The sequence below is a fragment of the Papaver somniferum genome, chromosome 3 (assembly GCF_003573695.1).
Source record: "Papaver somniferum cultivar HN1 chromosome 3, ASM357369v1, whole genome shotgun sequence".
Classification (NCBI taxonomy): Eukaryota; Viridiplantae; Streptophyta; class Magnoliopsida; order Ranunculales; family Papaveraceae; genus Papaver; species Papaver somniferum.
In genome coordinates, this window is record NC_039360.1 from 70,394,401 (window position 1) to 70,407,447 (window position 13,047).

Below are 13,047 nucleotides of genomic sequence, written 5' to 3' on the forward strand. Positions count from 1 at the left end.
GGGTCGTCCGATTATCACACCAGCCGTTAGATTCATATCAGTTTACTTTTCAACTTAAATACAGCTGTCAAAACTTATGTTATTAGAAGTAGGTCCCTTATATTACTAAGTAAAATCAAAACCATCCTCAAGACATATTGGATGTCTTAATAAATACCATAAAAAGACTTAATATTATTATGCTAAGAATATCAAACGTTTCCATCTTCTCTGTAATCAGAAAGCTCACCTTCTTCTAATATCTTATGTTGATGGATTTGAAAAAATGAGTCCTCGAAGAAATTTGACAAAAGAGTTTGATCTCAGTTTATTGAATCCTGAACAAAATTTAACAAACGAGTTTGATCTTAGTCTATTGAATGGCTTTGATTTTAGTGAATGGCATGCTCACAACAGTTTAGAAGAATCACGTGCACATAAAGGTATCGCTATAAAACTTCTTAGCCTCGTGGATTTATCTGATTAACTTTTTTTTTTGTTATCGTAAATGGGTTATTATGCTTTTAATCCTACAAAATAAAGAATATTGTAAGAACGAAAACCCTATTTTTTTTTAATATATGAATTAGGGTTTCTATTTAATTAATAATTAATCAGTAATTTACTTGATAAATATTTTTATTAATTTGATTTGTTCTTGTTACATTCAGTAATGTTCCATGATTAACTCTATGATAATAAACAGATTTTCAAATGACCAATGAAATTGTGTACGAAGAGGAGGAAGATATCTATAAAGAAGACACAAACAAATGTACCGGGAACAATGAGGACATTATGTCAGTTGATCGAGAAAACAATGATGGGATTTTTGATGAAATAGCTGCACCAAAGAACACAAAACAGTTACCTGAAGAAGAGCTTAACAGTATTCACCCATTTATCGGGAAAGAATTTGAATCACAAGATGAAGCCTACGATTCTATAACCGGTATGCAGGTAATACTGGATTTAGTATTAGTCGGCACACCACTAACAAGTCTAGAGTTGAGCCTTATGAGGTGATACGACGCATATTTTGTTGTAGTCGCCAAGGGGTACGTGATCCTAGAGCTAAGCCGGTTGAAGAAAGGAAAAGGAACCAAGCTGATACAAGGACAAATTGTAATGACGATATGGTTATAATTAACGAAGAAAAATGGTAGATGGGTAGTAACTAGTTTCACAGAAGAACATAATCATAAGCTTGTTTCTCCAAGCAAACGTCACCACATTCGGTCATTGAGAGTCATAAAAAGCAGCCAGAAACAAGTTATTGTGAACATGCGTCTAGCAGGTGTCAAAACAAATCAAATGATGAATTACTTGGTAGTTGAATCGGGCGGAGTTAGGAACATTGGATTTCTTCCTAAGGATGCAAGAAACTATATAAGTACAAGACAACAATTGGAGCTAAAACATGGAGACGCTCAAGCTGTGCTTGACTACTTTCAACGACAACAAGTGGAGAACCCATCATTTTTTTATTCAATTCAAGTTGATGCGGAAGGTCAAATGACCAATTTTTTTTGGGAAGATGCTAAATCAAGGATGAATTATTACTATTTTGGCGACGTAGTTTGTTTTGATCCTACCTATAGTACAAATAGGTACGACATGCCATTTGTTCCAATAGTGGGAGTTAATCATCATTATCAAACTGTATTGTTTGGTGGCGCTTTGCTTTATTCTGAAAGTGAGGAATCATTTGAATGGGTAATGAAAACATGGATGAGGGCGATGCACGACAAAGCACCGAAAGTTATTCTTACAGATCAAGAATCATCTATTGGAGGTGCTATAGCATATGTTCTTCCAGGTACGCGTCACAGATTTTGCTTATGGCATATATGTCGAAATGCTATGAAAAATTCGTCGAATGTAACAAAAGAATTCGTTTCAGAATTTAACAAGTGCTTATATGGATATGAAAGGATAAAAGAGTTTGAGCTACTTTGGGCTACGATGCTTAAAAATCATAATTTGGAAAAAAAACAAATGGTTATCAACATTATAAGGTAAACGTGAATGCTAGGCTTCAGTTTACACGCGTGACATATTTTGTGCAGATATGTATACAACACAAAGAAGTGAGAGTATCATTGCTTATTTTGATGGATTTTTAAGAAGAGATATGCCTTTGTGTGAATTTGTCCGGCAGTTTCTAAAAGCAGTAGTTGCAAGAAGAGAGGCTGAAAACAGTATGAACTATGATACAATATACAGAAGGCCAGTTTTGAGATTTGGGATATCTATTGAGGAAGACGCAGCTTTGGTGTACACAAAAACAATTTATGCTAAATTCCTAGAACAGTTAACTGAATGTTTTATATATTCTCATGAAATGGTGGACAAAAATGGAACAATGTCGACTTATAAATTCTCCAGGCAGGGATATGAGCATAAATTCCGGACAGTGATATATGACTCTTCTAGTAAGAGTGCCCAATGCAGCTGTCTGTTATATGAATTTGCTGGTTATTTGTGTAGACACATATTAAGGGTTTTCGTAGTCGAGAGTGTTCAAAATCTTCCAGCTCAACATGTACTGCGACGGTGGACCAAAGATGCTAAAGTCGGACAAGTGGTGTTTGACCAAGGTGAAGAAATTGTAGCTGATTGTCAGGATACGGTTACAGTCCGACATAGTAAACTCTGTCAAGATGCGATCAATATTGCAGTTAAAGGTTCGACATCAATCCCGGTATATAGCGTGGCAGTGCAAGTGTTACAAAATGCTTTAATGGAAATTGAGAAAGCTATAAAATCTTCTCAAGTAAATACTGACGGACAACCTGATGTTATACAATATGAGAATATTACAAGCCATGAAGAAATTATACAGAACCAACCAAATTCTCGCAGATTATTGAAAGAACCACCTATTGTAAAGCGTAAAGGCAAACCTGGTAGAAGGAAGTCATGGATTGACATGCTCAACATGAATCGAAAGGAAAAGGAAACGAAGGGAGAAACAGGATCAAAAAATTCACCAAGGTACTGTAGTAAATTAAGTAATTTGGATTAGTAATCACTATATATAAACATTAACTTATTTTATATATATGCAGGTTGCCAGTATCTACATCAGTTGAATTGGAGGTCGAAAACTCTCAAAATAAACAACGGAAGAAAAGGAAATCAGTTGCATTAGATAATGCCAACTCTCAAGATAAGCAAAAAAAAGAAAAGAAAAAGATGTATGTCTTCAATCGTTTTTTTATAATTAACCTCTTTTTTTTTCTTCAGTATTATACCTGCTAACTCATACATATATATTTCAGCGTCAAACAAGGGAAGTTTCACTGAAATAAGTAGCCATCAATGTGAAATTTTGAGGTATGTATTTTTCATCATTTAATAATAGTTTCGTGTGTTCTAGTCATTCTCGTCTCTACGCTAGCTAACAAAGTTTGCATGGTGATTATGCTAACTCTACTATCTATTTTGTACCAAAACAGTTCTATAAGCAAAAATGTTGACATGCGGCACCAAGCAAGTCAAATGAACCAAATTGATCTTAATATTGATCTCACCGGTCATCGTTGGGTAATATCATTTTCATATATTTAGTTTGAGGTTTATACTACTGCCTACACTCACTAATCATTATATTCTTATGGGCTACAGGATTCAACTATTTGAATGTAATCAAGATTCCTGCCAGAGAGGTTCCTAAGTTCTTGAAGAATGGTGATGCTGGTATCATTAATATGCTTCCATCTAAGACCATGTTCGTTACCGGGGACGGAAGGCAGATGCTTGCTATCAAGAAGAACTAAAGAGAAGGTTATGCAGTTCATAGTTTCTTTGGATCTAGTAGTCATGGATATTATGCAGTTATATATGTTTTGGTTGGTGTTTTAAGACAAAATCTAAATTTTATTTGGTTTTAAGAACTTAAGAAAAATAGTCTTCACCTTGAGTATTTTCGGTTCTTTGTTTATGTTAGTAGTTAAGTTTTGCCATTCTTGCTCCAACTGGCCAGTTATTTTTTTTTGCTGCAACAGAAACTTGCAGCTTGCCCTTACGTCTGTTTATGATGTCAGCGCAAGCCTGAATGGTGTCAGCAAGAACCTTTTCCCCTTGCTCGTGTACCAACATGCCAATCTCTGTGTAAGTTGCAACATGGACATAGCGGCATTAGTCTGTGTAACTTTGATTTAACTAAAGAACATGTACCACTCGAATAAGGCCATAGAGTAAAACGTAGCGATGTACATAAGTGTCTGGACAAATACGTAAGGAAACTCGATAGCCACCTGGACACAGTATGATTTTCAGATTTAGTTAATGTGTTCCGAGAAATTTAGAGCAGATAAACTAAAGGGGGAGTTTGGCGGTGTTCAAAAGGTTAACCTGGGCAAATCCAAATGCGACAGCTGAGTACATTCCTGCACCTCTCTCACGATAAGAAACAAACCTCTCAATTGAAAATACAGGTTGAATAGCAGTGCTATTAGTAATTCCAATAAACAGGACTGCTGCATACATTGACCCCATGGCATTCAAGAGATCCTGTTCAGTCTCTCTGTAAATTTAAAACGATATCCCAAGAAAAGGATTGGTGCCTAATGTAGTAACACATACTACAATGATTACAGGCCTATTTCGTAACAAGATGTTACCGGAGGCTAACGCATTAATTAACAAGATGGAAGAAAATGGATGTTTGCCAGATGCTAGAGCTCTGTATAGTTGATGAACAGTTTGAATACGTGAAAATTGGAGTATACAGATCTTAACATAATTCATCACTAACAAAAGGGTACAGTACAAAATGATTATAACTTAAAAGGACCTATTCCTAATAACTAAAATTTGACAGCTGTATTTGGAATGAGAAACTAAATTATCTTTAATCCCATGGCTCGTAAAAGGATCCAACGATCCACAAACAGTTTGCTTATTGAGCAGTCCCGCGCAGCTGCGCGGGACATTACTGCTCTTTACAATTACCATTTTTGTGCTGCTACTTTACTTTTACAGGTTACTTGTGGCCTTGTCTTGAGCTTTACCATTTTAAACTATCATCCAGAATAAGGGCATGCAAGAAAGTTGATTTTAAATAAATATACGGAGAGCTAGTACTACCAAAACCCATTTGAACAACATCATCACCGTCCATGGGAAAAACCTTTGTCTGACCATCCAAGGACATAAAAGCGACCGAGTATCGATTCAAGAGATTTACGAATTAAGTAATAAGGGTTTGAAAATTTCCATTGCCGTTCCAGGCTTTTTACTGTAAATGCCTTTTTTTCAGTGTACGAAATCTGAATTTATAGACTCTAGCTACTACAGATAAAACAAAACACCATTTTAGCTCTCTGTCTGAACCTATTGAACACTCACTGCATTCTAATGGAAGCTTGTTATATCTCTGAATATTCCATCAACTAGGAATGATAAATGATCATAACGACGATGAAAAGAAATTTAAAGAGAACAAAAAAAAATACGAAACATAAACAGCTGTTTGTGATTGAGATTGATCAAATAACTAATACATGATTCATTGACGACCCACTGCTTGATGAATCAATCTTATCACCACAACAATCCACAAAACCCTAAAGCGAGAAAGATAAACTAAACTAGGAAAGGAAATTTTCATGCAACAAGCAAAAAGATAAACAACTGAAAGTAAAAACCAACAGCTAACAACCACCGCCTTCTTCTACTAGAACAGACTACTCAACAGTTACAAGGATGACATTCTTCTCCTCAACCTTTACCTTAGGAATAGTGATCTTAAGAAGTCCATCCTTCATCTCAGCTTTCAATTCCTGTACGTTAAGGAAATCAAGATCCAGATCGAAACTGATAAAATTGTTCATATCATCTTCATTAACATCTGGACCAACAATAAGAACATCATCTTCTTCTTTACCCAGAAGACTAGTGATAATAAGAGAGGTACCCTTTACAGTGACTTTGATATCATTTTTTCCAAACCCAGGCAAGTTGATCTTCAACTCAATACCTTCTTTCAGCTCTTTAGCACTCCATCTCTCCATCATCACATCTTTTTCTTCTTCTTTGTCATACAACTTCACCTCCTCCTCCATATCAGAATCAAAGATATCTGCATCAAAAAAAACACCACAAGTTAGAAAGGAAACACATGAGAAAACAAAAACTGCTTGGATTTAAAGGATAGCTGAAAATACTGAAAATAAAATATATACCTGAACTAATAAGATCATGAGTAGGGAAACTAGGACGAAGAGCATCACAGATGTGATCAGATTCTTTCTTGTTTTTCTTAGTAAGTGGGAAAGAACATTTGGAGACAAAAGAAACTGCAGAACGTCTGGGATTAGGGTTCTTAAAAAGATGGAGCTTATTTTTCATAACCTTTGGGGTGACAACAGAAGCAGTAACATGTTTCTTTGACATGGTGGCCATGATGATGGGGATGAAGGAAGCCATTAGTGAGTATGGTAGATCTTAAAAACTCTCAAGGAAACCCTAGAATATGTGTGTTGTGAGGAGATAAGACGGTGTCGTGGTGGTATTTATAGAGAAATGGAAGTGAATGCTGACGACTGACTGTATTAGTATTACTGTCAACTTAAGCACACTGGAGATAATCTCTAGGAATGGATTAAATTTGAAACAGAGACAAAATTTAGTTGCTGATTAGATAAAGGCCCACTGTAGAGACCCAGAAAATTCATTCTACTGGGCCTGTTAATGATATCAATTTCTATGAAAGACCGAGTCGTTCTATGTTTAACAGTTTAACTGTTTGAGTGATCAGTGATATTATTTTTAGGGTGGATCCCTTGTTAATAAGAACGTTTCACTTTAACTGTGTACCCGAAGATCTCAAAACTAATGCGCAAATCAATAGATTGAAAGAGGTAATTTGCATACTATTTTAGGTGGGGATTCAAATTTCAAAGAGTATTAACTACAAGTAGTTCAGTAACAAATGGGGGACTAGCTAGGAAGGAAATTGTTGTAGTAACAATACCATGTTATCATTGGAGGAAGCACTTAAAATCATGATGTAAGTCTCTCAACCGATTACTATTCCAATTCGTGATTCCCTTGATAAATTCTTCATTGAAGATATCGATCTCCTGAGTCGAGGGTATACAAGAAGTGAAAGATGCCTCGGATGAATCAGAACATGTAAGCACATTTGTGCAAGCTATAAGGCAAGGCCAAGATATTTGACCTGTTGGATATCACATTGAGAAGGCCGTTATATTACTAAACTCTGGAGATAACATAATTGGGGCGTTCCTAAATTGGCTTACTCACTATTGTTGGAGTTAATAGCTTACACTCTTCTTACACGTTATACTGTTAGTTAACTGTCTTGCCAGTCTGTCAGTCCATGTGTAAGCTCTGTATTGGTTACTTTGCCAGCCTGTCTGTAACAGTCTGTCAATCCACATGTACGTTGTGTGTTGGTTACTTTGTGTGTGGCTATCTGTGTCTATAATAAGAGTATTTAATACTCTTTTCTAGCTTGTCTCTAGAAGATCTTTATCATCTTTAATGAGAAGAACTACTATGTTATGTGGTTTTTTTTTCCGATCCGTTTTATTCCTCCATTAATGGAGTGTTCTTGAGCTCAATCTCTCTTTTTCGAGTGATCTTCTCTACTTTTTGTTTCGTGTGTCTGTATCACTCGATCTGTCTCAAGATTTGTTTTGGATTTTCACAAATTTTCTTGATTTCTTCTTCTTGTTTGATCCACTTTGATCAGATCTTCATTTCCTTTCCTTTTATCTGCAATGGAAAATCGATCTATCTCAAAAGTTCTACTCAATCAATTAACTGGTATAGTCAATTTCAAACTCAATAAAGACAATTTCTTAACCTGGAAGTCAGTAAATCTTGTTCTTCTCAATAAATTTCGAGTTGCTGATTATGTCACTGGAGAACGTGAATGTCCTGAGCAATTTACCTCTCGTAATCATGCTAACAACAAAATTGTGAATCCTGTTTTCACGCTTTGGCAAGATGAAGACACTACCATCATTCTTTGGCTCAACTCCACCATGTCTGAGTCAGTTCTTCCTTATTTTGCTGGTGCATCTACCTCTCATGAGGTTTGGAGAAACATTGAATCTCGATTCTCACAGGTATCTGCAACACACACTATTCAACTCTGCACCAAATTAAAATCCATCAAACTAGGTAATGATTCTATTACTACCTATCTGAATGAATCAAGAAAGTTGTTGATGTTTTAGCTGCTGCTGGTTCTATTGTTAGTGATAGTGAAATTGTAGTTAATACTCTGCCTGGATTGAGCTCCTCATTTGATGCTTTCGCTACATCTATAAGAATTCGATATCCTCCCGTCACTAGTGTTGAACTACATAATCTTCTTCTTAGTGAAGAGATTGTCATTAAATCCAGATCTAAGTCTGCTATAGCAGATTCTGAAAACAAGGCTTTCCTAGCTTCTAGAGGATTTAATCAAAATTTGAATTCTTCATTTTCTTCTGCCAATCATGGTTATCCTATGAGAGGTGGTTATAATCATTATCACAGAGGCAGAGGAGGTTTTCACCACCTCTCCTAGAGGTTATTCTCAACAAGCTCCTAGACCTCCAACTGTAATGTCAGCACCTCCACCTTCATCATTTTCTTATGGAGAACCTATTACTTGTCAGATTTTCTTTAAAGATGGTCACTCAGCTGTTGAATGTCCAAATAGGCTCAATTTTACTTATCAAGGTCGATTTCCTCCTCAAAACTTACATTCCATGCTAGCTGCTGCTAACATTTTTGGTCAAAACCCCTGGTATACAGACAGTGGAGCTACTAATCATATTGTTAGTGATCCTTCTTATCTTGATGACTATACTTCTTATGATGGATATGAGTACATCCAAACTGCAAATGGGGAAGGTATGTCTATTTCCTCCGTTGGTACTGTGTCTTATCCTACTGCAGATAAATATTTCACCTTGCACAATGTTTTACATGTTCCAAAGGCATCAAATAACCTTCTATCTGTTCATCAGTTTACTACTCAAAATAATTGCACTATTAAATTTTCTCCCACTGATTATACTGTACAAGATCTTCACTCTGGGAAGATTCTGTTGCAGGGCCCTCATCTCAATGGTCTCTACCCAATCAATTTTCACCAGCAACTCAATCCACCACTCAGGGATATACATCTAAGTAAAGATACATCATCAGTTTGGCATATAGACTTGCTCATCCATCTTTTCAAAGAGTTTGTCATCTTTTTGATAATTCTGTAATCAAAACACCACTCTTCTGTCAGTGTTGTCAGTTAGGAAGGTCTCATAAGTTGCCTTTTTCTGTCTCTTTACATTGTACTTCCAAACCACTAGAACTCCTGCATATGGATCTTTGGGGTCCCTCACCTGTATTGTCTAATAGTGGTTTCTTGTACTATGTGAATATAGTGGATGATTATTCCAAAATTTACTAGTTATTTCCTCTTTCTATAAAATTTGATTTTAAGACAGTTTTTTACAATTTCAAAAGACAAGTTGAAAATCAGTTGAACTGCAAAATTGTCACTATAAGAATAGATGGTGGTGAGGAGTTTATTAACAAAAAATTGGCTACCTTTACTGCTATACATGGTATTCAACATGAATTTACTTGTCCTTATACTTCAGAACAGAATGGAGTTGCAGAATCTAAGCATAGACACATTCTGGACATTGGTAGAACTTTTCTAATTAAAGATGGTTTACCTGATTCCTTTTGGATTAAATCTTTCATGACTGCAAACTTTACAATCAACAGACTCCCTGTTAGAAGTCTAAATTTTATCTCTCCTTTTGAGAAGTTGTTTCATAAGAAACCAGATTATTCTTTTCTGAGAAGTTTTGGTTGCTCCTGCTATCCTTGGCTTAGACCTTATACTTCTTCTAAACTAGCACCTAGAAGCTCACCTTGTGTCTTTCTTGGCTATGGTTCTCAAAAAAAGGGTTATAGATGCTTGAATCCTGTCAATGGAAGAGTGTACATTTCAAAACATGTAACTTTCAATGAAGATGTCTTTCCTTATTCCACTATTATGTATGCAACTTATATACCTATTATGACTCTTTTGGCAATGACTCTACTCCATCACCAGTCCTATCTGATGGTACCACAATATCAGATGCTCCTACTATTTCTTTACCCATTACTGGTGTTCTTGCTGATGTCCAGCCAACTAGTTATTCTTCTCTTATAAGTGAGTCTTCAACTGTTCTCCAAGATGCTGCTTTGTCCTGTCTAAGGTAGTTAATATCGCGTATCGGTCTCGTATCGGCCGGGTCCTATACACCTATACAAAAGATAATATCGGTTTTTATCGGTGATACAACATTTAATATAAAACTTCAAATAATTATAAAACCATAATAAAAAGTAATAAGAATCATACACATATCTCAAATTTCCAAAATACAAGGTGGTTTATTAGCCAATGTTGTGATTGTTGTCCCATTATGCGGGTAAATCTTTTTATTATCCTTCAAATTTATTTTTTATATTTCTTTGCCTTGCAATCAAAATATGATTTCCATCTTATATCCTACCATATAGTCATTGATTTTATATTATAATTATATTAGGGATTTTTACCTTATCCAATTGACATTGTACTTGTCTGTAAAGACTAGATGCATGTTGATGAAAAATTTATTTCCGAAATCGATATTATCGGTGTACAAGTAAAACCGATATATATTGGTCTGTACCAGCCTGTACAACCGATAATATCATTTCGTCTTTGTATCGCCGATATTTTCGATATCGTATAGGTATTTTCCGAGATCCGATAAAAACCTGTAATATCGTCCTGTACAACCGATATTGACTACCTTGGTCCTGTCCTTCTGGTACTTCATTTCCTTCTGTTCAGAATGCACACAATATGAAGACAAGGGGTAAATCTGGTATTACTAAACCTAAAATGTACTTTTAAACTAACCATCCTCTCCCTGCTGCTTACCTTAGTACTGTTATTCCCATAACACCCACTTGTTTCTCACAAGCAATCAAAATTCCAAGATGGAAGATTGCCATTGTTCAAGAACATGATGCTCTTCAGCTTAATGGTACATGGACCAAAGTACCTCCAGCTCCTGGTCAAAACATTGTTGGTTGCAAATGGGTTTATAGAATCAAGAAACATGCTGATGGTTCTCTTGACAAGATCAAGGCAAGACTGGTTGCAAAGGGTTTTCATCAACAAGAGGGTCTGGACTACAATGAAACTTTCAGTATAGTGGCAAAACCAACCACCATTCGCCTCATTTTATCTCTAGCAGTTCACTTTAACTGGGAAATTCGACAACTTGATGTAAGCAACACTTTTCTTCATGGTGATCTTCAAGAAGAAGTGTATATGACTCAACCGCAAGGATTTGTTGATCCTGATTATGTCTGCAAGCTTCATATGTCATTATATGGATTGAAGCAATCTCCCAGAGCTTGGTATGACAAGCTTCACAGTATTTTACTATCACTTGGCTTTCATGCTTCAGCTGCAGATCCATCTCTGTTTGTACAGAAATTTGGTTCCAGACTCACCATATTTTTAGTGTATGTAGATGATATTGTTCTCACAGGTACTTCTCTCTCTTACTGCAATGAACTTATTTCCACTTTATGCAAGTTTTTTCCTCTCAAGAATCTTGGTCAGCTCCATTATTTTCTTGGCTTGGAAGTAAAGACAAATTCCAGTGGTATCTTTATGAGTTAAACTAAATATGCCTTGGATCTTTTGGATAAAAAACAAATGGTTGGAGCTAAGTCTTGTTCCACTCCATCATCTACTACTACTAAGCTTAGTGCTCATGATGGTGATGTTCTGGAAAATCTTACAGAGTACGGATCTCTTGTAGGTGCTCTTCAATATCTGACATGGACTAGGCTAGAGATAAGTTTCGTAGTCAATCAAGTGTGCCAATTTATGCACCAACCTACCACCACTCATATGCAGGCAGCTTAGAGAATCCTACGATATGTTAAGGATACTTTAGATCATGGTTTGTTCTTCTCTAAGGGCCTTATCACTCTGCAAGGTTATAGTGATGCAGATTGGGCTGGGTCTCCTGATGATAGAAGGTCAACCAATAACTTCTGTATCTTTTTTGGTCACAACCCCATTTCATATGGTCAGCTAAAAAGCAATCCATTGTTGCTCGATCCAGCACCGAGGATGAATATCGTGCACTTTCTCAAACAACAGCTGAGGTGGTCTGGTTATGTCAGCTTCTTAAGGATCTCTATATTTTCCTCCCTGCCTCGCCTACTCTGCACTGTGAAAACACTAGCAGTATTGCTCTTGCATCCAATCTTGTTTTTCATAATAAAATGAAGCATATGGCTCTCGACTTCCATTTTGTCAGAGAACTTGTACAAGCTAAGTCCCTGTCAGTTTCTTACATCTCTACCATTCAACAGCTTGCAGACATCTTTACTAAGGGGCTTCATGGTCCAAGATTTCAGCTTCTCAAAGACAAACTTAAGGTTTACAGTATTTCAGCCTTTCACCACCTTCAGTTTGAGGGGGGTAATAGCTTACACTCTGCTTACACATTATTCTGTTAGTTAACTGTCTTGACAGTCTGTCAGTCCATGTGTAAGCTCTGTATTGGTTACTTTTCCAGCCTGTCTGTAACAGTCTGTCAATCCACGTGTACGCTGTGTGTTGGTTACTTTGTGTGTAGCTATCTGTGTCTGTAATAATAGTATTTAATACTCTTGTCTAGCTTGTCTCTGTAAGATCTTTGTCATCTTTGATGAGAAGAACTATTATGTTATGTGGAGTCACGCTGGTGAATTTGGGACGTCTTAAATTGCGTTGGCCAACAGATGATCGATATACATGTATACTGAGATTTGCCAACTAGGTTTTGGTCAGAAAATTAAGAAACGACTTCCATTGGTATGATGAGAAACAAAAACTTGGTATAGACTTCCAGATGAATTTTGTCTTTTGTTGGACCTATTTCTAACTCATCCTAATTTTGTCGTTCCAGTTATACTCCCGGAGAACTAGAAAGGGTCATCAAGAAATGGCCTGCGCGCACCTCCTTTTCAACGGGAAAACGTAAT

At 36.3% G+C, this 13,047-nt stretch overlaps 3 protein-coding genes across 4 annotated transcripts; 2 read left to right on the forward strand and 1 right to left on the reverse strand.

Moving 5' to 3' along the window:
* Positions 1-218: 218 nt before the first annotated feature.
* LOC113361347 (protein FAR1-RELATED SEQUENCE 9-like) lies at positions 219-3,904 on the forward strand. 2 transcript variants are annotated; one of them, XM_026604612.1, is made up of 7 exons: positions 219-422; positions 686-1,798; positions 1,883-2,976; positions 3,051-3,179; positions 3,264-3,318; positions 3,441-3,528; positions 3,610-3,904. In XM_026604612.1, exons 3-5 carry the CDS (start codon positions 2,051-2,053, stop codon positions 3,286-3,288), a joined length of 1,080 nt encoding a protein of 359 aa, XP_026460397.1. In that variant the 5' UTR covers positions 219-422; positions 686-1,798; positions 1,883-2,050; the 3' UTR covers positions 3,289-3,318; positions 3,441-3,528; positions 3,610-3,904. The 2 variants fall into 2 exon arrangements, with proteins under 2 accessions (XP_026460397.1, XP_026460396.1); XM_026604611.1 differs by having other exon boundaries at positions 686-2,976.
* On the forward strand, positions 266-2,001 carry LOC113359563 (protein FAR1-RELATED SEQUENCE 5-like). The gene is made up of 3 exons (XM_026603175.1): positions 266-422; positions 686-939; positions 1,135-2,001. Exons 1-3 carry the CDS (start codon positions 266-268, stop codon positions 1,999-2,001), a joined length of 1,278 nt encoding a protein of 425 aa, XP_026458960.1.
* Positions 3,905-5,672: 1,768 nt separating the features above from the next.
* Positions 5,673-6,414, reverse strand: LOC113359564 (heat shock 22 kDa protein, mitochondrial-like). The gene is made up of 2 exons (XM_026603176.1): positions 6,171-6,414; positions 5,673-6,067 (listed from the first exon to the last, which is right to left on the reverse strand). The coding sequence occupies exons 1-2, from the start codon at positions 6,412-6,414 to the stop codon at positions 5,673-5,675; spliced, it is 639 nt and encodes a 212-aa protein (XP_026458961.1).
* Between the last annotated feature and the right edge of the window lie 6,633 nt (positions 6,415-13,047).